Raw genomic sequence first — 26,377 nt, forward strand, 5'->3', positions numbered from 1 at the left:
GGAGGTGCGGCATTAGCTGTAGCTCCTATAACATGCCTGGGGCAGGGGTGTGGAGGTGTGGGATTAGTTGTACTTCCTTTAATACACTGGGGTTAGAGTGTGGAGAGTGCGGAACTTTGGAGTCCTAGTTCCTCTGTGGGAATCCATGAGGTTCCCGGTCTGGAAGAAACCTCAGGTAGGAATGTCACAGGATTGAGGGCTTTGCCATCCTCCCATTTTTCCTCCCGTTGTCCCTCATTGCACAGAGCATTAGGCACCGACTGTCCATAACTAATAAAGGCACCAGCTTTTAGGTCAGGAGGAATTTTTAAAAATTTATTGTTTTTATTGAAGGCGGATTTACAGAGAGAAGGAGAGACAAAAAGATCTTCTCTCCACAGGTTTACTGTCCAAATGGTTGCAATAGGTAGAGCTGAGCCAATTCAAAGCCAGGAGACAGGAGTTTCTTCTGAGTCTCACAAACAGGTTCATGGCCCGAAAGACTTGAGCCATCCTTCACTGCTTTTCCCAAGCCATAACCAGGGAGCTAGAAGGAAAGTAGAGCAGCCAAGAGGTGAACTGGCCCTCGTATGGGATACTGGTTTTTGCAAGTGGAGGATTGGCCAGGTTAACCATGACGCCAGATCCTCCAGATGAATTTTTTAAATTGCTAATGATCATCTAAGCTTCCTGTTTTACAAATGAGGGACATGTAGGCCTGGAAGAGGCAGGAAGTATGTCCTGGGCACTTGGCTAGTTAGCATAAAAAACAATGTTAGAGACCGTTTTTCCACTGTCCTTGACCCACTGGTTTTGCTTATGAGAGCTGGTGCTCTCTGTGACTTGTAGCAGCAGGGTACCAGCTAGGTAGCAGAAACTGAGCAGTTGGCGACTGAGACGCAGGCCTGAGTTTCCATTGTTCTTTTTAAGCTACGATCTGGAAATAGCATCCTGGAAGACTTCATCCAAGTGAAGTGGGAAAGACTGCTAACTACTCCTTACCTGCCGCCTGGTTCAGTTTTGTTGATCCAGAGCAGATGTTCAGACTTGGGAGCTGTGCAGGTGGTGTTGGGCTGTTGGCCTGCCCAGGTGCTCTTCCCTAGCTCTGCCTCAGGTGCACTCTGGGCAGCTGAACACTGCCTGCAGCGTTGTCTTCAGTGGCATCTTCCTTTTCACCATTTGCCAGGAGGTGCTGGAGGAATTCCAAGAGCAGGCGGGTGCTAGCAGAGATGTGAGTACAGCCCTGTCTTTCCATCAACACTGTTTTTCTTGGCTTTTTTCCAGCAGTGGTAGGTTGCCAAGAGAACATGCTTTTGACTTTGCAAATGATCTGGCCATAGTTTGGGTTAATTCTTAATCTTTTTTAAAATAAAGATTTATTTATTTTTATTGGAAAGCCAGATGAACAGAGAGGAGGGACAGAAAGATCTGTCTGCTGGTTCATTTCTCAAATGGCCACCAATGGCTGGAGCTGAGCTAATCCAAGCCAGAAGCTTCCTTTGGGTTTCCCACATGGGTACAGGTCCCAAGGCTTTGGCCCATCCTCTACTGCTTTCCCAGGCCACAAGCAGGGAGCTGCATGAGAAGTAGAGCAGCTGAGATTCAAACCTGTGCCCATATCAGATCTCAGCACTTGGGGGGGGGGATAGCCTATTGAGCCTTCATGCTGGACCCAGTTCTTGTTCTCTGTGTCATTAAAAAGAATGAGTATTTCTGACTCAAATTATTGGGCCAAGTTTTTCTCCCGTCATACTGTTGTTCTGCACACCTTATGTGAATTTGTACTTTAAGTCTGTATCAGCATTTGAAGAAAAATGCTGGAAACTGTCAAAGGGCCCAGCACAGTAGCCTAGTGGCTAAAGTTCTCGCCTTGCAAATCCGGGATCTCATATGGGTGATGGTTTGCACCCTGGCTGCTCCACTTCTCTTCCAGCTCCCTGCTTGTGACCTAGGAGATCAGTGAGAATGGCCCAAAGCCTAGGGCCCTGCACGTTTGCTGGAGACCTAGAAGAGGCTCCTGGCTCCTGGCCAGTGGATGGAAAATCTTTCTATATCATCTCTGTGAAATCTTAACTTTCCAGTAAAAAATAAAAATAATAATAAACAGTTATGTTTTTTAAATTGTCACATTGGGTTGCTGTCACATTAAGTGAGTGACTTGCCGCCATGGAGTGACAGTGTGCGAGGAGGAGGCCTTCGCTGCTTGTTTCCTGAGATTGTTTGTTCTTGTTTATCACAGGTTGTTTTTTTCTTTAAATTTTTTTACTTTTATTATTATTATTATTTTAGTAATCTTACTTAGTTGATTAGGGTACAGATGGTCAAGGGCTACAGGAAAGCGGGTAATACCATTGTTTTCACACTAATATCATCATTTTTCCCTGTATCTGGGGTCGGGGAGAAACAAAGGGAGAAGGCCCACCCAGCCTCCCACCCATCCCAGGTCTCCAACGTGGGGCGCGCTCCGAGGGCCCTGCTCAAGCAGTTTTGATACTTCAGCTGTTCTGAACTGCTGCCAGTCTCGCCGCTCCAAGCACGATGAACTCTCTTCAGAGTCCACTGGCTGACACAGTTTCTTCATGGCTGGGGTTCTGAGGTCAGCAGATCAGTTGGAGTGATCGCCAAAGAAGCTTCATCTGAGGGGATCCAGACCTGATTCTTGTGTGTGCTTGCCAGTACAGGCTCCGGCACAGTCTGTCGCCCTAATCAGCTCATGCACATGCTGTTCGTTTCAGTTGCTGGCTCGGTTCTGTTTCCAGCCCATTTCCCAGCTTCTGAGGAGCGGGTGTGCTCCAGAGGGCTCCTGCGGGGAGGGGCTCACGGGACAGCACTGGCTGAGCCACCTGGGCCTCTCTCATAGGGTTTTTTTTTTTTTAAGATTTATTTTTATTATTATTTTTTTTATTGGAAAGGCGGATATACAGAGAGGAGAGACAGAGAGGAAGATCTTCCGTTCGATGATTCACTCCCCAAGTGAGTGCAATGGCCGATGCTATGCCAATCCGAAGCCAGGAGCCTCTTCCGGGTCTCCCACGCAGGTGCAGGGTCCCAAAGCTTTGGGCCTTCCTCGACTGCTCTCCTGGGCCACAGGCAGGGAGCTAGAAGGGAAGCAGGGCTGCCGGGATAGAACCAGCGCCCATATGGGATCCCAGGTGTGCAAGGCGAGGAGCTTAACCACTGCGCCACCGCGCCGGGCCCTCTCATAGGTTTTTAAGTTTGAATCAGGTATTATTGCTTTTAAATAAGTTGGAAAGCATACAGGAGAAACCTGGAAATCTGTTACTTGCTAGAGCATCTTGAAAGTAGTATCTGTGTTCAAAATATTTCCACAAAAAGTGCACATGATGGTTTTTGTCTCAAGTGCTTTCATGGTTCCATGAAAATGTTTTAGAATCAGTTGCTGATAGTTGCAGCTGCACTGTCTGTACACCCTGTTTGCTTGCACCTCTCTCCACCATCACATATTTTCTCAAAACTGTTTTTCATTGCTGCCTTATGTATACACAGGAAAGAATATGTGTCAGTGATGCCTTCTGAAAACATGATAGTGGTGATGAGGATGATGATGTAGCAGCTACAGTAGCCAGCACTTGCTGAATCCACAAACAGCATGTCAAATTCTTTTCATGTTTGTAAATTTGTTTAACCTGCACACAAATGTAAAAGGAGATGCGTCCCTGCTTCCCATCCAGCTCCCTGCTTGTGGCCTGGGAAAGCAGTCGAGGACGGCCCAAAGCCTTGGGACCCTGCACCCATGTGGGAGACCCGGAGGAGGATCCTGTCTCCAGACTTCGGATCAACTCAGCTCCGGTTGTTGGGGCTACTTGGGAAGTGAATCAGCAGATGGGGAAACTTTCCTTTCTGTCCTTCTCTTTGCAAATCTGGCTTTTCAATAAAATAAATAATCTTTTAAAAAAAGCTTTGTTGGCCCAGTGCAGTGGCCTAGCTGTTAAAGTCCTTGCCTTGAATGCACCAGCATGCCATGTGGGTGCCGGTTCTAATCCTGGCAGCCTTGCTTCCCATCCAACTCCCTGCTTGTGGCCTGGGAAAGCAGTCAAGCACGTCCAAAAGACTTAAAACCCTGTACCTGTGTGGGGGACCCAGAAGAAGTTCCTGGCTCCCGGCTTCAGATCGGCACAGCTCTAGCCATTGTGGCTGCTTGGGGAGTGAATCATCAGACGAAAGATTTTCTTCTCTGTCTTTCCTCCTCTCCGTATATATGACTTTGCAATAAAAATTTAAAAAAATCTATTTCTTTTTTTAAGTTGGTTCTCCCACATGCAAACACTGGGTGGTTTTGGCCTGTGGACCAGGTTTCCTGGTCTTTCTGGGCAGTGTAACTGCATGATCTGGCGATGCCCATGCGAGACACAGTGCTCTATAAATAGCAAGAGGTGCCGAGCCTTGTGGCCTCGGGAACCCTCAGGATTGGCATCATGCAAAGTGCAAAGCACTTCTGGAACCAATTTGGTTTGTTTTTTGTTTTTAAAGATTTATTTATTTATTTTTATTTGAAAAGACATAGTTTTTACTGAGAGCTGAGGCAGAGAGAGATCTTCCATCCTCTGGTTCATTCCCCAAATAGCTACAAAAGCCAGAAGAGCTTAGCTGATCTGAAGCTGGGAGATAGGAATTTGTTCCAGGTCTCCCTTGTGGGTGCAGATGCCCAGAGACTTGGGTCATTCTCTGCTGCTTTCTCAGTATCTAAGCAGAGAGCTGGGGCAGCCAGGCACCAACCAGGACTCATATGGGATGGAGGTGCTATAGGGTGGAGGATTACCATGCTGTACCACTGTACCAGCTCTGGCTTCTCATGAGGTTTCTGCATTGATCCTTTCCTCAGCTGTGGAGTGAGGGATGCTGACTGGACACTCCGATTTATGTGATCATCCCTGTAGAGCTCGTTGCTGAAGATGACGTTTGATTTCTCCTTGTCTGGTTTCTGATGAGCATTAGTGACACCCCCACTCCCCAAGTGTCACTTCCTCTGTTGCTGTGCTGTGTGGTGTGGTTTTCATGTCTATCAAGCTGTGAAGAAAGTGCTGAAGAAGTCAGCTCTTGGAAAGATAGTATGTTTAGCAGTCTCATCGTCTCATCGAAACCACATCAAGTACAGTGTTTGTTGTCACTGAGCATGTTTCTAGAGGCCTGGCTGACTCAGCAGCTGCACGGCAGCATGCTTTCTGGCTGCCCTGGCCTCTTGATGGCCCCACGGTGTGTCCTGTCAGGGCCAGATGCTTATGACTGTGCATCCCCAGAGCACGTTTCCTTGTGGAGGTCTAGGGGTTCAGTTGTGATGGCACATGTGTTTATATGAGTGACTAGTGTGTCTCAGGGAGACCAGTTTCTAGCCAGAAGTCCTACATGTTGCATATGTGAGAGCACGGTGGCCCCCCGCACCCATAGGTGTTCTTAACCTTCAGGAGATTTGAGGACCCTCTGAGTGTCTAGTAATGGATCTTTTCTCTCAGACAGTACAGATCTGCCACTGTGGCATAGAGAATAGAGCCTTTGACTGCTTCACTTGCAATCCAGCTCCCTGCTAATGTGCCTGGGAAGGCAGTGGAAGATGGCCCAGGTCCTTTGTCCCCCACTCCCACAAGGGAGACCTAGAAGAGGCTCCTAGCTTCAGGCTATTCCAGCTCCAGCTGCTTCATCTATTTGAGAAGTCAGCCAGCAGATGGAAGATTTCTCCCTCTGTCTCTCCCTCTAATTGTGTAAGTTTTAAAGATTGCATTACACAGACTTTCGGATAATTGTGTCGCACACACACTCATATTTACAGCACTGCCAGGGCAGCCCCGGGTGGAGCAGGAGGGCAGTTCTGCTGGGGTTGATCTCTCACTGCCTGTCCCAGGAAGGAGCAGCAGCTGGAGACCTGGCTCACTGCTGCTGTGGGCACGTTGCTCCTTTCCGTCTCAGTCCTGTTCGGGGCCGCTGTTACTACTCAGACCTGTTAGTTCCTGAATTTTAATTTCACATCCTTTTCATTTAAAAAGACTTGTATATTTGTTTATTACTGCTTACTTAATTTATTAATTATCTGAAAGGTAAAGTGATAAAGAGAGAGGCAGAACAGATGATCTCGCATCTGTTGGTTTGTTCCCTAGATGGCTAAGAAAACCAAGTCTGAATTAAGACAAAGCCAGGAGCCTGAAAATGTCCAGGTCTCCTTGGACCCAGGTATTTGAGCCCTCAGCTGCTGCATCCCAGGAGCATTAGCAGGAAGTTGGATTGGAAGCAGAGCAGCTGAGACTTGATGATACTTGCAAACAGGGTACTGACCTTACAAGCAGTGGTTTAACCTTATATGCTACAACACCAGCATTGAGCTTGTTTTGTTGCTTTTTTTTTTTAAAGATGATTTTCGTTGAGAAGGCAGGTCCACAGAGAGAATGAGAGAGAGCCATATCTTCCATTCACAGGTTCACTCCCCAAATGGCCACAACAGACGGAGCTAAGCCAATCTGAAGCCAGGAGCCATGTGCTTCTTCAGGGACTCCCACACAGGTGCAGAGTGCCAAGACTTTGAGCCATTCTCCACTGCTTTCCCAGACAAACAAGGAGCTAGAAGAGCAGTGGAACAGCCAGGACATGAACTGACGCCCATATGGGATCCTGGTGGTTGGAAGGCGAGGATTTAGCTACTAAGCCATTGCACCAGACCATTTATTGCTCTTTTTAATAACTGCTATATCATTATAAGTAGGAAAAACTGAGGTTAACCAAGAGAGCTGATGACTGCCTATACTAATGGGCCATTGTTTCAGAGTGCCGTGAGGAATCTTGTTAGATAGGGCTGTGGACCAGAGACAGAGTTGTCCTGGGAAGTGTGGCACAGAGGATCCTTTTTATACCATTTCAGGCCTCTGTGCTGCAGTGAGTGGAGACACAAGCTTCCATCACCCTGGAACACTACTTCCGAGCGCGTCAGGACAGGCGGCTGGACTTCCTGTTTATCCCAGCAGAAAACTTGGAAGACAGGAAGGAAGTTGTGATTGCTGTTGCACCCAGTGCCCGCCTACTGATGCCGACCCTTCTGACATTGTGCGCCTTGGTGGTCTAGCTCTTCAGGACTGATGGGGTTCTGCTTCTAGGGACTGAGTCAGGGAGGGTTCTCTTGGAATGTTGCTTCTTTTGGTTCCCCCATGTGCTGGGGACACAGGGCTATTATTGAATGAGGCAGAATATTCCTTAGGTTTTAATTTGTTCTTATGTAAGTTTCAACATTAATTGGTCAGTTGGCTGTTTATGCTATCTTTTACTCTGTAAAATTTTTGATGATTTGGGGCCCGTCACAATAGCGTAATGGTAATGGCCTTGAATACGCCAGCATCCCATTGCGGATGCTGGTTCTAATCCCGGCAACCCTGCTTCCCATCCAGCTCCCTGCTTGTGGCCTGGGAAAGCAGTCAAGGATGATCCAAAGCCTTGGGATCCTGAACCTGTGTGGGAGACCTGGAAAGAAGTTCCTGGCTCCTGGCTTCAGATTGGTGCAGTACCGGCCATTGTGGTCACTTGGGGAGTGAATCATCGGACAGAAGATCTTCCTCTCTGTCTCTTTTTCTCTCTGTACATCTGCCTTTCCAAAAAAATAAATAAATCTTTTTAAAAAAAAAAAGGATGATGAGAAGGTCCTCTAATGTTCTTAACCAAATTCTGATAAACCTCAGTTGAAAATAAAATCATTTTTACTGAATTAGAATCAAGTAACTTTTGGAGAATTGGCATGAGTAGAGGTTCTTTTTTTTTTTTCCATTGGAATTAGGTATCTTGATTTCCCTATTTCGTACTGCATATTGATGTTAAAGCATCGTTGTTAGCTGGACTTGAGAGCCAAAATATTTGATCAATACAGAATAGATTCAGAAAGGGGAATAGACTCTCCAGAAATAGCTCTGCCCAAAACTGCAGATTAGAACCAGAGTATGTCCTTTATGTTCCAGCAGGCTTTGCAGAATGGGGGTGAGCTTGTGGGGGACCTTGCCCAGGAGGTGAGGGGTGGCGACCCTTGGGGGAAGGCCTGGCCAGGGAGAAGCCGAAGCTTCATCTCCTGCCGTGGCCTGAGTACAGATCATAGGCTCAAGATGCACTTCCTCTCCATTTTAAATGTTTGCTTGACCCAGTCCTTGCTTACCTGTGGATTGTAAGGTTTGACTTGACAGTGGCTCTTACCTTGTGAATATGGAAGCTGGGTTGAAATAGTTTCTCTTGCTCTCGTATGGGGTGGCCAAGAAGGAAAGCCACAGACTTCCTGATGAAATGTATCAGTGCTCCCAAACACTTAGAAACACATCTCGTAGGTGATGTCCTGGAGTCTTACCCAGCAACTATGGTCCCAAGAAAGTTACAGCATATGCCACATTTTAGAAATAGATTCTTCGGAAACACATTATATAGAAAGTTTGGGGTTTTTTGTTTGTTTACCCTTGACCCTTTGTGCCCTAATCAACCATGTAAAGATTATCCAAATAAAAAAAAAAATCAAGTTGGAGAGAATGCATGTGTCTTAATATATTTGGCCCAAAGTGTGAGATTGAGGACTGGAGATGGTAACCTTGTATTTTGCTGTTTTGTTTTTTTTAACTTTCTAAGGACAGTGATAGCCGTGGTTTGATGATTGCGTAAAAAATAAGTTCAGATGGTTGTAACTGTAGTATGGAACTGATTTAGAGTAATGCTTTTCTGAAAATACAATTCTTTGATATAGGCTTTGGTAATGATGGAAGAAACTTAGTTTAGAAACAGAAGTGCCTTATTCAATTTACTGAGTTACTATGCTGCATTGGTTTTATCATCTGAACTCAGAAGTTGAGCCTAATTGTACACTTGAAGTTTATGTTTTATTTGATTGTAACTAGAATTATCTGCTTTCATAATTTGATATTAGTTGAGAAGATTGTGAGGGAGGAAGCAAAGGGCTGTACAGGGCAAGACTTTTTTTTTTAAGATTTATTTTTTATTGGAAAGGCAGATTTACAGTTGACTTACGTTTGACTTACAGACAAGGAGATGGGGGATATGCATGGAAGGACTGAGAATTACTCAATGAGACTGACGAAGATAACCGAGCTTTGTTTTCTTAAATGGGAATTCCCACGCCTGAGTGGGCTTCCCTGGGCAGTTCAAACATCAGCCAACCCAGAATGCCAGAAGGGTGGATGACCATTAGACAGCACAGGTGTATGTTCCAGCATTGTGAGGAGGCCAAGGCAGGCCATCTGATGTGCAGCGTACTTAGGGATTAGTCTATGTTCCTCCCCAGGGCACGGGTAACTATCAGCATGTTAACCCCTGAGTCCCAAGTTAGCTGTAGAGATTGGAGCTGAGGGCTCAGGAGGTACATTTGTCATGGGTCTATATTGCAAGAGCTGTGATTGGCTGCAGGCCGTTGCAGAGGCACAGCCAAGGGTTCCCCTCTTTCCTTACCTTGTCCTTGTCTGCTCTCTGCGTCTGATTTTATTTCATCCTGACAAAAATTTATTCTTGGAAATTTGAAACATGTATAATGATAAAGAGGATGCTGTCACCCCCTGTTCTTGATGGCTTGCTTAACAGTTCCTAACATGTTGCTAGTCCTGTCACTTTTGCCTCTCTCTCCTGCCATCTCCTGCCTCCCTGGGTTATTTTAAAGTAAATCCTTGGTATTGCCAACATTTCTGTTTTGTTTTTTGAACTAATGTGAAACGAGGTCAAATTTTATAGAGGAACCTGTAAGAAACTAATTAGTTTTGGAGTAATTGAAGATTAAGCTGAATTATCTCTCATTGGTCAATGCCCTGGAAATTTGTTTTCCAGATAAGTTTCTTAGCATTTGGTCGGGGGAGCTGGGTGAGGAGTATAGCCAAGAGAAAAGCACTTGCTGCTCTAAGCGGACGTTGGTCAGTGCTGAGGTAGCGCAGGTGGCCTGTTTGGCCTTTGCCTGTGGGATGTAGCCCGCTGAACAACTTGTTCGTGATACTGACTTTGAATCTTGACAGTGAACCATTAATTCATAATTGAAATGAAACTTTCGCAGGAAGTTTTTGTGTCATTGGACCAAATCAAACATTTCTGAGGCCTTTTCTTTTATTCATGCTCGATTCCTGAGACTTTTCCTTTCCTTTATACATGATATTGTTGCCTCTTTTTGTTTCAGATGGGAATGACTGGTAATACAAGTCCATTTGGACAACCCTTTAGTCAAACTGGAGGGCAGCAGATGGGAGCCAGTGGAGTGAACCCCCAGTTACCCAGTAAGCAGACCCTGGTCAATAGTTTGCCCACGTTCCCTACAGACATCAAGAACACTTCAGTCACCAGTGTGCCAAATATGGTAAGTTGCTCTTGGTGCTGTGGGTCTCCACTGGGTGGTTTGTGGATTTTGGTGTACTTCCATAAAAATTTGTAACTGAAACTATGTTAATGAGTGATGGGAAGATGGTCCATATTTCTTATTAGTGGCCCTCCAGATGCATGTTGCATTTTCTGTGATGGGCTGTCTAGGAAGGGACAGGCGAGGATGGCTCAGCTGGCTTTCCCAGACTCTTTCTTTGTTACCAGAGAATTCTTATATATGTGAACCACTTTACCTTTTTCTCCACAATCATGATAAAAGAGAGCAGCTTTTCTAACATTTGCTGTTTGTTAGGAGGTTGAGGCTGTCTGTAGAAGTCATGTTGAAGAGATGGTGTTAGGGTTGACTTGGTGAACGCTTTCCCGTGGCTTCTCCCTCCCTGGAGTATCTATATATATGGAACTATCTTCAGCCTCTTAACCTAATGCAGCCAGGTATTACTGAGAATACACCTTCTTTGTAGCCCTCCTGATGTGCACTCCAGCTGCTGAGTGCCTGGTGTGCATCGAGAGGCAATGAAGACCACGCACAGTGGGACTCTGTGTCCCCACGCTAGGACCATGACCTCCCACACTGGCTGTCCACAAATAAATTTCTGCAGCAGCAGTCTGGGAAGACTCAGAAGAAATTGAGGGATTATGTTTAGGAAGTCCTTTTAAAGCCTTCTTACTTTGTTTGAAGTGTTTGTTGAAAAGATCAAGCAGGGACTTCCTACATTAACTAACACTCAGCTTTCCCTGCCTGACCTCCTACAACCCTGGCACTTTATTCAAAGTGAGACATTAACATTGCTTACAGTACTTAGAAATCTCAGGGCTTTTGACAAGCAGAGAGTGTCAGGTCTTTTTCTTTGTGTTGGTGAGATCAGAAAATATAATTAGTAATGAATCCTGGTTATGGTGCATTCTTTCTGTTTTGGTGCTGCATTCTTCTTTCTTGGGTTCTTTTGTGATGCGTGATGTTGTAAGCTACAGTAAACAAAATTGGTTTTAAAAAAATGTTTTAAATTTTATTTTAACATTGTGCTCTGCAAGGTGGCCTAGGGGCTAAAAATCCTCCCCTTGAACGTGCCCGGATCCCATATGGGCACTGGTTCTAATCCCAGAAGCCCCACTTCCCATCCAGCTCCCTGCTTGTGGCCTGGGAAAGCAGTCAAGGACAGCCCAAGGCTTTGGAACCCTGCACCCGTGTGGGAGATCTAGAAGAAGTTCCTGGCTCCTGGCTTCAGAGGAGCGCAGCACTGGTTGTTGTGTTCACTTGAGGAGTGAATCATCAGACAGAAGATCTTCCTCTCTGTCTCTCCTTCTGTCTGTATATCTGACTTTGCAAGAAAAATAAATAAATCTTAAATTTTTTAAAATTTTAATATTTGTTACAGAAGTGAGAGGATTACAAGCCCATGTGGGTCTCCAGTTAGGATGGAGAGGCTGAGGGTGGCAGGCTGAGGTGGATGAGGTGAATGTTTCCATTCACCCTCCTGTGGAGGGGGCATGGGAAGGGGTGCTGCTTGCTCTCACACTACCAGTCCCTGGGGACAGGGACAGTCATTTGATGCCATTTTTGAGCCCCAGTTGTAGGGATGAGCGTTCCAGGGGTCTTGATAGTTTTGGAAAGTTGTTGGCTTCCTTCCTGCCAAGGTGAGAGATTCTTTCTAAGGCTGATGGCTGTCCTTGTCTGCCTCATTGTGCCCACAGATGTAAGTGCTTATGAAGGCTTGCCCTCACTTGGTCATTAACTGGACGATCATCAACAGTGAATCCTTGCTTCTCTTTAAACTTAGCTTAAAAAAAAACATTAAAAAAGAGAAAGATAAAGAAGAAATTAAAAAATAAAAAATAATTTTAAAAACCCAGAAATATATAAATAAAACAAAAAATAAACAGCTTCAGTTGTTTGGCAATAATTATCAGCTGGAAAATATAGTCTGAGCACAAAATATGCTAATGTGATGTATGAAAACAATAGGAAACTTCAAATTGTGAAAAATCAGCCAATCCTTTGGTGACAGACATTCTCATCTGTGTTGCAAGAACTCCATCCAAATTTTTTATGTAACTTTCTTCCTTGTGCGTGTTTTGTTAACCAATATATTTCTATTTTTTAAACCAATACACTTTTTCTAGTGTCTGATTAGCATAGCCTTTTCATCAGCAAAACCCTCCAATTGAGCATCAGTTCTTTCCACAGATAGCAGCTCCCCTTTCAGGTAAAGTAGAGGGTGGGTCAGATGATTCTGAACAAAATATACTGTACCCTTAAAACTACCACCATGGCTTTTGCCTGCCTAGCAGTTGGGTAATTTTTGTTTTAAGATTTATTTATTTTTATTGCAAGGCCATTTTTACAGAGAGAAGGAGAGACAGATAGAAAGTTCACTCCCCAAGTGGCTGCCGTGGCTAAAACTGAGCTTATTCGAAGCCAGGAGTCAGCTGCTTCTTCTGGGTCTCCCACATGGGTGCAGGGTCCCAAGGTTTTGGGCCATCCTCGACTGCTTTCCTAGCCCACAAGCAGGGAACTGGATGGGAAGTGGAGCTGCTGGGACACGAGATGAGATCCCAGCATGTGCAAGGAGAGGACTTTAACCACTAGGCTATCATGCTGGGCCCTCCCAGTAACTTGGAAGAACTCAGTAGCTGGCACATTCATTATGTGTGGCTGAGCACATGCATGGGCAGCAGTAATGCAGATAGCTTGGTTCTCCTGTGCCTGAAGCATCTTTAACTGTGTCTGCTTTTCCATAGTGTGAATTACCCTGACTTCTTAGCTTTTCTGAAGGTTCAAACCAGCCAGAAAATATTCCTTCCCATGACTGTTTCATCATTTATCAGAAACTTAAGGTAGTAAGTGGTGTTGAGGGACATATTTGTACTTGAGTGTGCTGACAGTGTTCAAGAAGAATATTTCTCTAAATCTTTGAACAAATTAATATTCATGAATGTCATTGATTCAGGTGGGTCCAAAGCCACTGAAAACCCTGTAACTCAGGTAGACTGGCTGGACCTAAGTGGCTCTCCCTTGGGGAACAGGGAAGTCTGGTAAGTTGGGCCCCGAGTGCTAGCAGAGTGCTTGAGAAACTTAGACACTAAGAGAAGGAGAAGTAATACCTGCCTTTCATTTACTTTGTAGATGTTGTGGGTTTGGGATCTTTTTCCTGGTTCATGGATTACATCTTTATTCCCAATGGGAGTAGTTATGGATAAAGCTCTGGGTTATGCAGTCTGGCCTCTTGTACTTTTCCTTTACTGTGTGATTCTCTCTGTTGGCTCCAAACCATCTGTGGAGTTTCAGGGCTTTAAAATTCTATTTATTATTTGCTTATTTTTAAAAAGTTTCACTGTAAAAATATGGGCATGTTAATTTTGGGAAACTTGGGAATGCTGAAATGTAGAAATAGCAAAGCGTGTCCTGTAGACACTTGGACAAACCAAGTACTGCCCTGGAGGGAGCGGGACTAGACTAGTGCAGTGACATTGTAAGCTGATGCTCAGCTTGTAGCCGCAGCATCCCATATGGGCACTGATTTGAGTCTCTGCTGCTCTACTTCCTGCTCAGCTCCTTGCTTATGTGTGGGAAAGTATCAGAGGATGGCTCTTGGACCCTTGCCACCCACGTAGCGGACTTGGAGGAAGTTCTTGGCTCCTGGCTTCAGACTGGTAAAAGGAAAGAGAACCCTATTAATGTTTTTATTTATTTATATATTTATTTTATTGGAAAGGCAGATATACATAGGAGGAGAGATAGAGAGGAAGATCTTCTGTCCGATGGTTCACTCTCCAAGTGACCGCAAGGCTGGAGCTGAGCCTATCTGAAGCCAGGATCCAGGAACTTCCTCCAGGTCTCCTACGTGGGTACATGGTCCCAAGGCTTTAGGCCATCCTTAACTGCTTTCCCAGGCCACAAGGGAGCTGAATCGGAAGCGGGGGCCGCAGGTGTTAGAACCAGTGCCCATATGGGATCCCAGAGCACTCAAGGTGAGGACTTTAACCACTACACTATTGCCCCAGGCCCCATATTAATATTTAATAGTAGATTCCTGGATGTAATCAGGAAAACAACATGTTTATACAAAAGAGGGTGTTTCTAGGGGCCATTGCTTTGGTGTAATGGGTTAAGCCATCTTCTGCAATGATACATGGGTGCCAGTTTCTGCCCTGGTTCCACTTTCAATCCTGATCCTTGCTAATGTACCTGGAAAAGCAGTGAAAGATGGCCCCAAGTCCTTGGGCCCCTGCCATTTATGCGGGAGATCAGGGTGGAGTTCCAAGCTCCTGACCTTATTGTGGCTTGATACATCAGACAATAATGAACAAGTTATTGGTGGGTGAGGGGAACAACGATGTTTGAGTGGAAATTTTCAGTGAAAGAACATTCCAGAAGAAAGCAACCTCTTATGTGGGTGGCAATATTAAGGATAAGTGTTGCCATCTTTTGGAACTGTGACCATGGTGACATCAGATGCACGTAACTATCTTTCTGGACACATGGCAGTGAAATCTGAAAGGTGGCTCTCATTCTTTTTATTCCATCAGATATTTGTAGTGAGTTGCATTTGATCAAGCTTGGCAGTCTTTTTAATTAGGTTGAGCTATGTGAAATGGCCAGTATTTGGCCATTTGAGCTGTAGAAAAATAGTGGTTTCATGTGATTCAGCCCTGGTGCAGCACACAGCTCCTCCTGCAGCTCTCTGTGATGTAGAGCAAGTTGGTTTTCCCTGCCACGATCAAGGGTTAAGTGCCATATTCTTGCCTGGGTGACAATTATATGCAGTTGAACTGGAATCAGCCTTTTGTTGGACAGATTGAATTATGAATTTCTGTATCTTAACATTGCTGTCAAACTAAAGATTTATTTATTTTAATTGGAAAGGCAGATTTATAGAGAAGAAAAAGAGAAAGCTCTTGCACTGACTAGTTTGCTCCCCAAATGACTGCAGCAGTCGGAGCTGAACAGATCCAGAGCCAGGAGCCAGGAACTTCTTCCAGGTCTCCCATATAAATGCAGGGTCCCAAGGATTTGAGCCATCCTCTGCTGCTTTCCCAGGCCATAGCAGAGAGCTGGATGGTAAGTGAAGCAGCTGGGACATGAACCAGCACTCATAAGGGGTGCCAGCACTTGCAGGGGGCAGACAGGGAAATAACCTATTGAACCATCACACTTGCCCCTGGTATCAGATAGAAGAGAACAGAACTTTGTCTCTCAGTGGCCGACATGATCCATCAGCTTTCACATTTGTTGGAGAAATAATTAACAGCATGAACTCCAAAAGCTTAATAAAACGTTTTTATTGTTTTATTTTAGTCTCCAATGCAAACATCAGTGGGAATTGTACCCACACAAGCAATTGCAACGGGCCCTACTGCAGATCCTGAAAAACGCAAGCTTATACAGCAGCAGCTGGTTCTACTGCTTCACGCTCACAAATGTCAAAGACGAGAACAAGCAAACGGGGAGGTGCGGGCCTGCTCTCTCCCTCATTGTCGAACCATGAAGAATGTCTTGAATCACATGACACATTGTCAGGCTGGGAAAGCCTGCCAAGGTAAGTGCTCTTTTCCCAACTGGTGGCAGAAGTTGGGATGGAATCTGCCTGTATTCATGGCCACTAGGTTCCTGCGGCCTGAGTGCCACCCCTTCTTTGGAGTGTTCTAGAAGGTGCTGCTGTCATGTTGCCCAGCCCTGATGGCCCAGTGCCCTAGGCAGCCCCATTGTTTTGCTGATGCTCTGCATCTGCGCTGCACAAGGCCAGGCCCTGAGGTTGTTCCTTCCCTCCGCTCCTTGCCATGGATGACATCGGTCACTTGTTGAGCACTGCCTTTGTTGTAAATGTCCAGGTCATGATTTTCTTGGGGGCAGCGGATATAGGGCACGCAGATGTGGGCACAGGTCCTTCCATCTGTCTGTCTTGCATCTGCGTATGGATTCACATTGCCGCGGGCACTTCCTTGCTCCTCTGCCTTGTTTCTTGAGGCTGCTCTGTTGACGGTGATGTAGTCCTAGGGGACACGGAGAACTATGCACCAGATATCCCTGGGGAGGTGGTAAGTCAGGGACATTGATTGCCTTGTCCCCTCTCTCATGGCAGACACCTCAGTTCCACCAAAGCCAGTGTTTCCGCTTAGCACCTGTGCTTTTCATTTCATCTTTATCTTTCTCTCCTTCTCTTATTCTTGTGCTCATAACCTTGGGGAAAGTCTGTCTCTGGGCTTCCTCTCCCTCGTTGTGATGTCCGCGTTCCCAGGGTGACCTGAAGGTGTAGAAAGCAGAGTCTGAGTAGGTCAGGAGTGCTCAAAGAGAGGCTGGCTAACGCTGGGGGACCTCACCTGCGCCTGGGGTCCCTTTCCAGATCTCCACAAAGTTCTCGTTTGCTTCTCTATTTCTTCAGATATAATATTAAAATTGTTACAGAACAATGTTTCTTCTACCTTTGATTGCAGTTATTCAGTATTTCATGTTGATTAGTTTTTGTTTTGACTTGTGGGCCAAGCCTTAATCACCCATCATTCATAACATTGCTGCTGTGGAAAGATTTTTTGTTGTTGTTTTGGTTTTTGTTATTTTTGAATTTTCAATAATCAACTTACAAAATTCTTGAAAAACAGTCTGTTTGTAAGTTGAGGATCGCCTATACTGTGTTACAGTTACACTTGATATCATTTTCTTATGGAATCTGGCATTATAATTTAGGTGTAATTGAAAGTGTGAAGGTTTGGATAGAAAAATAACATCTCGTTGTTTTTCTGGTCATAGTTGCCCATTGTGCATCTTCACGACAAATCATCTCTCATTGGAAGAACTGCACACGACATGACTGTCCTGTTTGCCTCCCTTTGAAAAATGCCAGTGACAAGCGAAACCAACAAAGTAAGTGAGCACGGGGACAGAGAAGGCTGGAGACAGGTTAGGGAGTGGGCATGGGTTGCCAGCTATGGAGTTTGCAGGGTGAGGTCATGTGGACAGGGTGCTGAGGTGCAGCCAAGCTGAGAGGGAAGGAAAGGGGCCCCCACTCCTGCAGACATGCACTTGAAGCAGAGTCCCTTTATTCGGAAGCCAACATGATGTTCCTGACAGGGAGCTAGTGTGAAGCTTTGAGGGTTGTGCTGCTTAGTGGGGAATGTGTTGGGGGAGGAGGGGATAGAGAGGACACTTCTGGAATTGGAAGCCTCTCATATTAAGTAAGTTATGAAGGCTTGTTGAGTCAGGCTGGTCAGTGTAAAACCTTACAAGCTGAGTTGGTGAAGTGTTTCCATCCTATTTGGAGCTGTAGTTCTTAGACCTCCTTCTTTAATTATTTGGTCAGCTTCAATTTGGGCATCTCCATCCCAGGGCAGGCTGCTTCTGCTCATTCCCGTCTTCAGTTGTCTTCCAGTGTGTCTGTAAACCTTAGTGTGGTGGTTGTCATGCCGAAGCTCCACAGGCCGCCTGCAACTGTAGGCATTGCAGCAGTGAGGAGGGTGAACATCTCTTCCCATTTTGAAGTCCATTTCCTGTCATTTGCAAGGTGACACCGTGGTCTTTGATTGCTGAGAGCGGTTGCCACCCAGCCAGAGCCACTCGCTCCATGATATTCCTCCGTGGTGTCTTGGCAGCCTTTCACCTGTGTGTCTTAAGTGTCTGTTCCTCGTGCCTCTGGGTCATCATCCTCCACCCTGCTTCTGCCTGGAGAGCCTGTGCTGCTTTTTCTTCTGGTGACACAGGGAGAAGCCATGAGAGAGAGGTCTTGGTTTCTGAGAGTTCTCTGGGGCAGCACAGCACTGGTTGCAGCCGGCACTGTCCTCTTCCTGAGACCTGCCCACCCCAGGCTGCCCTACACAGGAGAGGTGCCCTCCTGCCTGCTGCCAAATCGGTTTCCTCGAAAACTCAGTTTCTCACTTCAGTTGACTACTCTTTGATCAGCCGAAATTAGAAATAAGGATGGTTTTCCTAAACATCTCTTACCTGAAGTGAAGCTCTAGAATCTTCTGGAAGCAGAGATTGGCAGCAGTGCTTCTAACGGAGTACTATTGTTTTTCTGTAAGTTATTGTGAATTTCAAGACTCATGTTGTAGTGGCTAAATGTTTTATGTTTTAGGACACATTTCAGCAATATGCACACATGCTAAAATAGTCATTGACAAGTTTGTGGTGATAATGCTAGCTGTCTCAATATGAGGTAGCTACTATTTCATTCTGAACATTTGAGTTGGAATTACAGCTTTTCTGGGATCTTTCATGTTTAGTATGTACCACCATGACTATTGCAGGCTTGAGATTTTTTTTCCTTAAAAGAAAAAGTAAAATGTGGGGTTTTTTTTTTCTTTTTAGCATCCTTATGACTACATGTTGTGAAAATTGACTTAGTGCATGTTCTCTCAAGTGGTAAACCACAGTTTCTTTACTAGTCATAATAAAAGGTGTTACCAGGGTGGCTTTTGTAATATAAAATTGCAAGGAGGATTTGTATTAATTTTGCATGAGATAGTTTTTTGTAAAAGAAGAAACCTTTTTACATTTTCAATGCTTTTTTTTTTAACGTTTATTTTATTTTTATTGGAAAGGTGGCAGATTCATATCAAGAAAGAATACATACAGAAAGATCTTCTATCGACTAATTTACTCCCCAAGTGGCCACTGTGCCTGGAGCCAAACCAGTTCAAAGCCATGAGGCAAGATCTTCTTCCAGGTCTCCCACGCGGATGCAGGGTCCCAAGGCTTTGGGCTGTCCTCGACTGCTTTCCTAGGCCACAGGCAGGGAACATTTGGGACATGAACTGGTTGGGATCCCAGCACAAGAAGGCGAGGACTTTAGCCACTAGGCTGTCGTGCCAGGCCCCAAATTTTCAATGCTTCTTAAATTCAGTTTCAGCTTTGAATGATGTATACTTTAAAGTTGTGCAAATGAGAAAGTTGTGACATTCTTTCCATAAATTTTTTTGTTTATCTCGTCCTAAAGCAAATTGTACTGTGGTGTATGAACTCCGGCTTAGGGATTCAGAGAGGGAAATGTGTAGGCAGCTTCCCACAGCTAGGAACTGCGCGTGCAAGAGCAGGCACCTCCCTTAGCCTGAGATCAGGCCGGCAGTGCTGGTGGGGCATTGTTGCACCCCCTTAGACAGAAAGGTGGGGCTTGTGCAGCCTAATGAAGAAAGAACATTCTGGAGAGCAGAACAGTGTCAGCACAGTGCAGAGGACGAGTCTGACTGGATCCAGGGTCCTAAGGTAGCTGGAGGCGGACTGCAGCAGCCTGTGGGGACCCTTGTCCCCCTCTGGGATTGAGCAGCTGGATTGGGACTGTGTTTGGAGCTGCACATCCTGTAGACACTGAGCTCATCCCTTGCGCACTTGCTGGGTCGGCACCCTGCCACGCTCTCGGCTACAGTTCACGGCCATACTGAGAGAACTCAGAATTACCTGTGCTGCTAACCTGATACTGTTTTGTGAAATAAAATCCAGACCATCTTTTTGGCCTGTGTGGAGCTTGTGTTTGATTTTTTTTCTGAATTGTTTTCTAGAAATTAACTTGTAGTTCTTGTACTGTCCATCTATTATGGAGATAATTGGGGTGGAGTTGAATCTTTAGGACTTTTAAAAATACAAACCAAAGCCAGTCTTCATATTGGGCTTAAGTTCCAGTGCACAGCTGCATGGAGGACACTGGACCAAGCTCATTGTCCTGTAGGAGCTACTGTTGCCTGCTCAACTTTGATGAGCCTAACACGGGCCGTGCAGGCACTGCCAGGTTGCTGGTTAGAAATGTGAACATTTGGGCCCCATTCTAATCCTCAGTTTGGATGAATACCTTGGGTGACTCTTACACACGTTAAGATCTGATGTGTGCTGTACTGGGTGCCTTGAAAGGCAACTGTCTGTGCCAGGGTTGTGGAGAAGATTCTAGCAACCATGGGTTTTCCATTTCAGAATCACCCGAAGACCATCTAAGCACTGAAGCCCCAGCCCCAGTGCTGAGACCACGTGGGCAGTGGTTCACCAGCAGCTGCGCCAGTGCCATCATAACCCTGGCTTTCATGCTCAGCCTGGCTCTTGTTCTGTTTTTAGGCACTTCTGACCACTTAAACACCTTCCTTTGTTAAATTGAGCCAGAAATCCACCTTTTCAAAACTTATAGAGTAGCCTGATTGAATGCTCATTGCTTAGGTAATAGCCTGTGTGCCCCTGCGTAAACTCTAGAGCTTTCCACCAGGCTGAAGGCCTGGAGCAAATAGGGTACTTGTTTGTGCCTGTCTACCTGGTGGTGCCTAGTGCTGGATTTTTCCTTCCCTTTGGACAGCACAGTTCAGCCCCTTCTGAGGAAAGCTTCAGCAGAAGGGTTTGCGTGTTTTTTATCAGAGTTGTGTGCTCGGCTGTGCCTATGAGACCCTGTGGTAAGACCAAGAGGTCTGCAGGGCTGAGGACTGGCATGGCTGTTGGATCTGCTTCTTGATTGTCTCCCACTCTGTCAACTCTCTGAAATTTAATTTGTGTCAGTTTCCATTTTTTTTCCAAATTGAGTCTTATTTTATTGAGAAGGAGTAGGAAACGGAGATTTTTCTGGGGAGTCAGAACACTTGGGAGTCAGCAGCACTTACTGCATGGGGCCGGTCTCTGAGCATGTGGTCACTGCAAGAGGAAACCTGTGGCTGTTTCCTGAAGAACTGGGCCTTGTGTTTGATAGAGGGGGCGGGAAGGCAGGGGAGATTGGTGAAGCTCTTTGAAGGCCAGCACAGCATGCAGGAGCCAGGGGTCAGCTGATTGCCAGAACCCAAGGGAGCCCCTTGGGAGCACCTTGCACGGTGGAGTGTGCCGTCTTGAGAACTAGTGGTGCACAGAATGCTGGTTTAAACTCTGGAAAGCAAGAAGGACATAGATGAATGTGAATCAAGTGGCGAACTGGTAAATATAGACAACCTTGTTCTCAGGGCTGCCAGGAAGCTTAGGTCTTGCTGTCCTCGGTGCTAATTACTGCACGAGACACCACGGGCCCTGCCCTCTACGTGGCATTTCGCTCAACATACCTCCGGTGTTAGAACAAGATAAAGGAGTGATTTTTTTGTTTTTGTCCGATCATGCGTCCAAGCTGCAGTTGTGCATGTGCTGGTGATTATGGTTTAATCCCGCCCCCCCCCCTTACCTCCCACATCTGGGGGAGTACAGAGACGCTCACAGGAACGGAGCTGGTACTGTGCAGTCGGCAGTGGGGTGAGTGAGTCCAGGACAGGACACGCGGTGTGAGAGCAGCTCTGTGGGGCTTCGGAGCATGACGGGGAGACTGGCGGAGCACTCCCTGAGAGCGTCCTGAGGCTGCCAAGTGGAGTTGCTGATGGCTTGTGCATTGTGTCCCTCTCCTTGTGTCTGCCCTGCCCCTCAAGTTGGTGCCCCAGGTCCCTCACCTTTAAGTACATCTTGTCATTCCATCTAACAGCTCTGTGTAATGGGGCTGTGCCTAAGTGTCACGGACCTTTCTTATTTGTGATTTATTTAACTTGTTTGAGGTACAAATGCTAACTTGTCTTCTATAGTTTTCTTTTGAATAAAAATACAGTCAGTTTTACATTTAGGAAGTAATTCCTGACCACACAGCAGCTTGGGGAGCACTAGCTTCCCTGAAATAGCCTTTGGCTGGGGCATGGCCTTGGCAGTGAAAGAGTGTTTTGGCTAAATGAATGGCATTGGAGAAGAGTGGCTGGGAGGAGTGTATGCGGGTAGGAAGATGTGGTTGAAGACGCTGACTGCCTAGACCACTTGTTCCTTTGAATTCCTCTCTGTCACTTTTCACCATGCCATCAAGTGCAGTCTGAATTCTTTCTTACACCTACAACATGTTGGTTTCAGAACTGTGATGGACACACAGTGAAGTTGTGAGCAGTGTGGCGGTGAGACACATTCCTTGTGGAGGTGTCGAATGTGGCTTCAGCCGCTCAGTTGTCACAATGTGTGCCTTTGGAACTGCTTCTCCTTTATAATAATGAGGTGCATGGTGTGTGTAATTGTGTCTAATGAGTGCTAATGAGTTTGAGATCTGAATATCCTTATTAGAAAAGTTAATAGTATGAAATGTGTAATTACCAGGACTTTTTTTTTCCTTTAACATATTTTGGTTTAATTAAGTTGCTCTGCTAAGTATTTGAATTGTTTATTGTAATTCCTCTGGTGGATGACTGACAGCAAGTGTTACTGTTAGACGTAGTGCTCTGAATTTGAAAGGCATTATGATAGCGTTTTACATATACATCAAAATTACATGTCATTGTATCACCTTAAACATTTCTCTAAAGTTCACAGAAATTTAAAAAGGGAAGAAATTATTAATAAAAAGTATATCATATAGCTTCAAGCTTTTACCATATAGTAGATGCTCACCAGTTGAGGGTATGGATTGATTGATTGTTGATGTTTGGGTAGACAAGTGGACAGATACTGTCAGGGAGTGGGTTAACCTTGACATGAGTGGTGAGATGCAAGTTCGGGCTCACCTCTCAGTTAATTTGGAGGCCTTTTGGAATCGCGTTCAACTTGCTGACCCTGGTGTTTCCTTTGCAGTGGGTCAGCCATTTCGATGGAGCCCCTGGCTGGCCTTCAGGCCGCTGACAGGCATAGGACATGGCAGCTGCTGACGGTCGCTGGGGCAGAGCCAGCTCCTTGTGTCAGTGATGCCAGAGTGATGCCTGGAGAAGTGATGCAAGTCTTGTTGCATCCTGAAATGTTAACTGAAATAGTTGGTCAGGTGATTCCTGAGTAGATTCCCAAAGCCAGAGTGCCCAGCATGGTGCTTTCCTGCAGGAGAGGCTGGCTGCACAGATGAGCTGCCCAACCCCCACAAAGAATCACTGCCTCCTGGAACTGATTTGTTTGAACTCTGTACACTTTACCCCATATTAGTTTTTACTAAGGTGTCTCTGCAGTTTTATGGTCTGTTATTTTCTAAGATGGAAGCATGAATTTTTTTTTAGCCTGGTATTGCTATTTATGATACAAATGTGTGAAGTTGATAAAATTTTGTTTTCTTCTCAGTCGCATTTAGATCTTTTGTAGGCTTCTTCCTTTCACTTACCCTCCTCCCTTTTTTTTCTGTCTGTTCTAGCCATCTTGGGATCTCCTGCTAGTGGAATTCAAAACACAATTGGCTCTGTTGGCACAGGGCAGCAGAATGCCACTTCTTTAAGTAACCCGAATCCCATAGACCCCAGCTCCATGCAGCGAGCCTATGCTGCTCTCGGACTCCCATACATGAACCAGCCTCAGACGCAACTGCAGCCGCAGGTTCCGGGCCAGCAGCCAGCACAGCCTCAGACCCACCAGCAGATGCGGACGCTCACCCCACTGGGTAGGTGCAACCCTCCAGACCCCTGGGATGCACATGCCGTAATGGCAGCTCTTGCTGGGACTCGGGACTGCTGACAGTTACTGTTGTATTTCAAAATCAGTACTTAGAATAAAAATTTTCTAGGAGAAAGCTAGGTAGGCTGATACAAGGAAGAAGCAACGTGTTTGGACATATGTTAAAAAACAGAAAACAAACATTTTAAAAATCACCTGTCATGTGGCTCAAATTTCCAAGTGCACAAGTTGAGACTGAGGCTGCACTTCTGTGTGGGCCCTCAGCAGAACGTTGATGTGAATGGAACCCTGGAACTGACCAGGCCAACTTGGGCAAGTTCTCAATAGGAGCCCAAAGAAGTGATGTTTCAGTTGTCGCCTAGCATGTTGCTTGCCAGCCTGTAGTCATTTGCCTGCATAGCTCTTTTTTTTTCCCTGCTTATTATTTCCTTAATATTTTTCTTTAAATTGACATAGTTTATTCCTCTTTTTACTAATTTGTATTTGGAGACAAAGCTGCAACCTGCCGGTTTACTAACCAGAGGCTCTCAGCAGCCAGGACTGAGCTAAGTGGAACCCAGGAGCCTGGAGCTGCATCTGGGTCTCCCACAAAGGCTGTCAAGAGAGCCAGCCGTCTGAGTCATCATGTGCTGCCTCCCAGGGTGCTTGCTAACCAGAAACTGGAGTTGGAAGTAAAGCTGGATCTGAAATACGAACACTCTGCATTTGGGATATGTTTCCCACGCAGCCTCTTCACTGCTGTGCTAGACATCCACCTAATGTCCTGCTTGTAGTAACTGTACTACAGTAGTATCCATGAAGTTAAGGCTTGTGTTAGTGTGGTATTTTTTCCTAAAAGAGTATTTTACACTTAAAAATGACTCTTAAAAAATAGCTAATTATAATCATCTTATTTATTGCTTTTTGAAAAACAACCGAAATAACAAATATTGAAATTAAAGCTGGTCAGGAGATTGATTGGAATCCTGAAACCTGAATTCTGCTGTCACTCAACTCCCAGTGGTGGCATCATTTGCAACACTGCTGTCTGAATTTCAGCTTCTTCTTTACTTTAGTGTGAAGGTTATGGACAAATTGACTGACTGTAGTTTGTTCCTGAAATTTATTTTCTGATAGGTTGAAAGAAAAGCAAAGGCACCAGGCAGGGTAGCTTAGCTGTTTAGGATGTGCTGCTGATGAAACCGAATTAAAGTTGGAGCTAAAGTTGATGGTTTCCCCAGGGCCATACTAAGTCCTTGGTGAACCTCCATGGCTCAGGGTCTTCATACAGAGTCCAGTGGGATGGAGTGCGCTGCTGATAGTCACGTTACTGGCACAGCCCACTCAGAGTTACTGCCATTCGTGTAACCACTCTAACTCCTATGAGTACTTATGGGATGATTGTTTATGTTACCAAAACTTCTTGAAATTTAGGAATTAATTGAGCTTTTTTTTTTATCTTTAAAGGAAATAACCCCATGAACATTCCAGCAGGCGGAATGACAGCAGAACAGCAGCCACCAAACCTGATTTCAGAATCAGCTCTTCCTACTTCCCTTGGCGCCACCAAGTAAGACCCAGTTCCTGTCTGACAGACACAGAAGTGGGCTGCTAATCAAGTGAAACTGATTTTTTTTTTCTAAATGTGTGACAGAGAAAATAATTTCAATGGAGCTCGGTGGTGTGTGTGTACATGTGCTGTTTCCTTTCTCTTTTTGCAATAACACATTTTTAGCTTTCTTAGAGTTCCACCAGGTAAAGAGTTCAGCAAGAGCAGAGACCACTGTTGAGCAGGAATGTAGGCAAGGGCTAGAAAGAATAATCAGATCCCTAGACATCTATTTCATTTGTATACATGAATTGCACTTTAAATGTTTCTGTTTTTAAGCACAGTTCAGGTTTTATTGTATATAGATTAGTTATTCCTTTGAAACACAGAAGTTACATGTGACTGAAGAACCTTACTCAGATGGAATAAGGCTGAGCCACATCAGCAGGTGATTGACATGTCCTTGTTCCCCCACCCTTAGCCCCCTGATGAATGATGGCTCCAACTCTGGTAACATCGGGACTCTGAGCACGATGCCTGCGGCAGCACCTCCTTCCAGTACTGGGGTTCGAAAAGGCTGGCACGAGCATGTCACTCAGGACCTCCGGAGCCATCTAGTGCACAAGCTGTATGTTGTACACATTGCTTGCCTCTTGGGGCTGGTGGCAGTGGAATGGTTTTATACTTGTATCAGTATGTGATTTTTATTCTTCAATGGTCCATGGTCCCCTAGGTAACAGAATCCTAGATGTTCGTTAAGACAGTCGTAGCTGTGACAGAGCCCTGGACAGGGCAGGGACCCTAGATGCTGGCTCTTCCATGGGCCGGGGCATCAGAAAGAGGAGCCTTGGGTCTACTGCGCAGAAGGGCATGACCTGAAGCCCATGTCACTTGAGCAAGAGTACCCCAGTGCTGTCTAAGCTGTGCTTCTCAACTCTGATATTAGCTTTAGGACTTTGCTGTAGTTCTTGGCTTGATGTTGTTTTAGTGGAGACCGTTGAGAACAAGGCCATGTTGGGCCAGATGAGTGTCAGGGATGCAACAGCCCTGTCACATAGCTAGCACATTCAAAGTTAAAAGTTGACTTTCTCAAGCTAGCTACCATACTTGGAAGGTGAAGTTAATCAGCTAGGTTTCTATTGAGGTCATTATTTTGGTAATATAAAGTTTTTAAAAATCAGGGACTTTTCTCTATACATCTGACTTTCAAACAAATAATCTTT

General features: G+C 45.4%; 1 protein-coding gene across 2 annotated transcripts in view; it reads left to right on the plus strand.

Annotated features, from left to right (window-relative positions):
* The window catches only part of LOC121151715 (CREB binding protein), a 139,371-nt gene that overhangs the window by 69,669 nt on the left and 43,325 nt on the right, over positions 1–26,377 (plus strand). The window contains exons 3-8 of one of the 2 annotated variants that reach the window (XM_040973442.1): positions 10,118–10,294; positions 15,614–15,854; positions 17,063–17,176; positions 23,370–23,612; positions 25,073–25,175; positions 25,636–25,782. In XM_040973442.1, the coding sequence (XP_040829376.1) occupies positions 10,118–10,294; positions 15,614–15,854; positions 17,063–17,176; positions 23,370–23,612; positions 25,073–25,175; positions 25,636–25,782 (1,025 nt within the window). The remainder of the gene's footprint in view (positions 1–10,117; positions 10,295–15,613; positions 15,855–17,062; positions 17,177–23,369; positions 23,613–25,072; positions 25,176–25,635; positions 25,783–26,377) is intronic. The other variant, XM_040973443.1, reaches the window with a different exon arrangement.

This window comes from Ochotona curzoniae, unplaced genomic scaffold, assembly GCF_017591425.1.
Source record: "Ochotona curzoniae isolate NIBS_2020 unplaced genomic scaffold, NIBS_Ocur_1.0 contig_2321, whole genome shotgun sequence".
Taxonomy (NCBI): Eukaryota; Metazoa; Chordata; class Mammalia; order Lagomorpha; family Ochotonidae; genus Ochotona; species Ochotona curzoniae.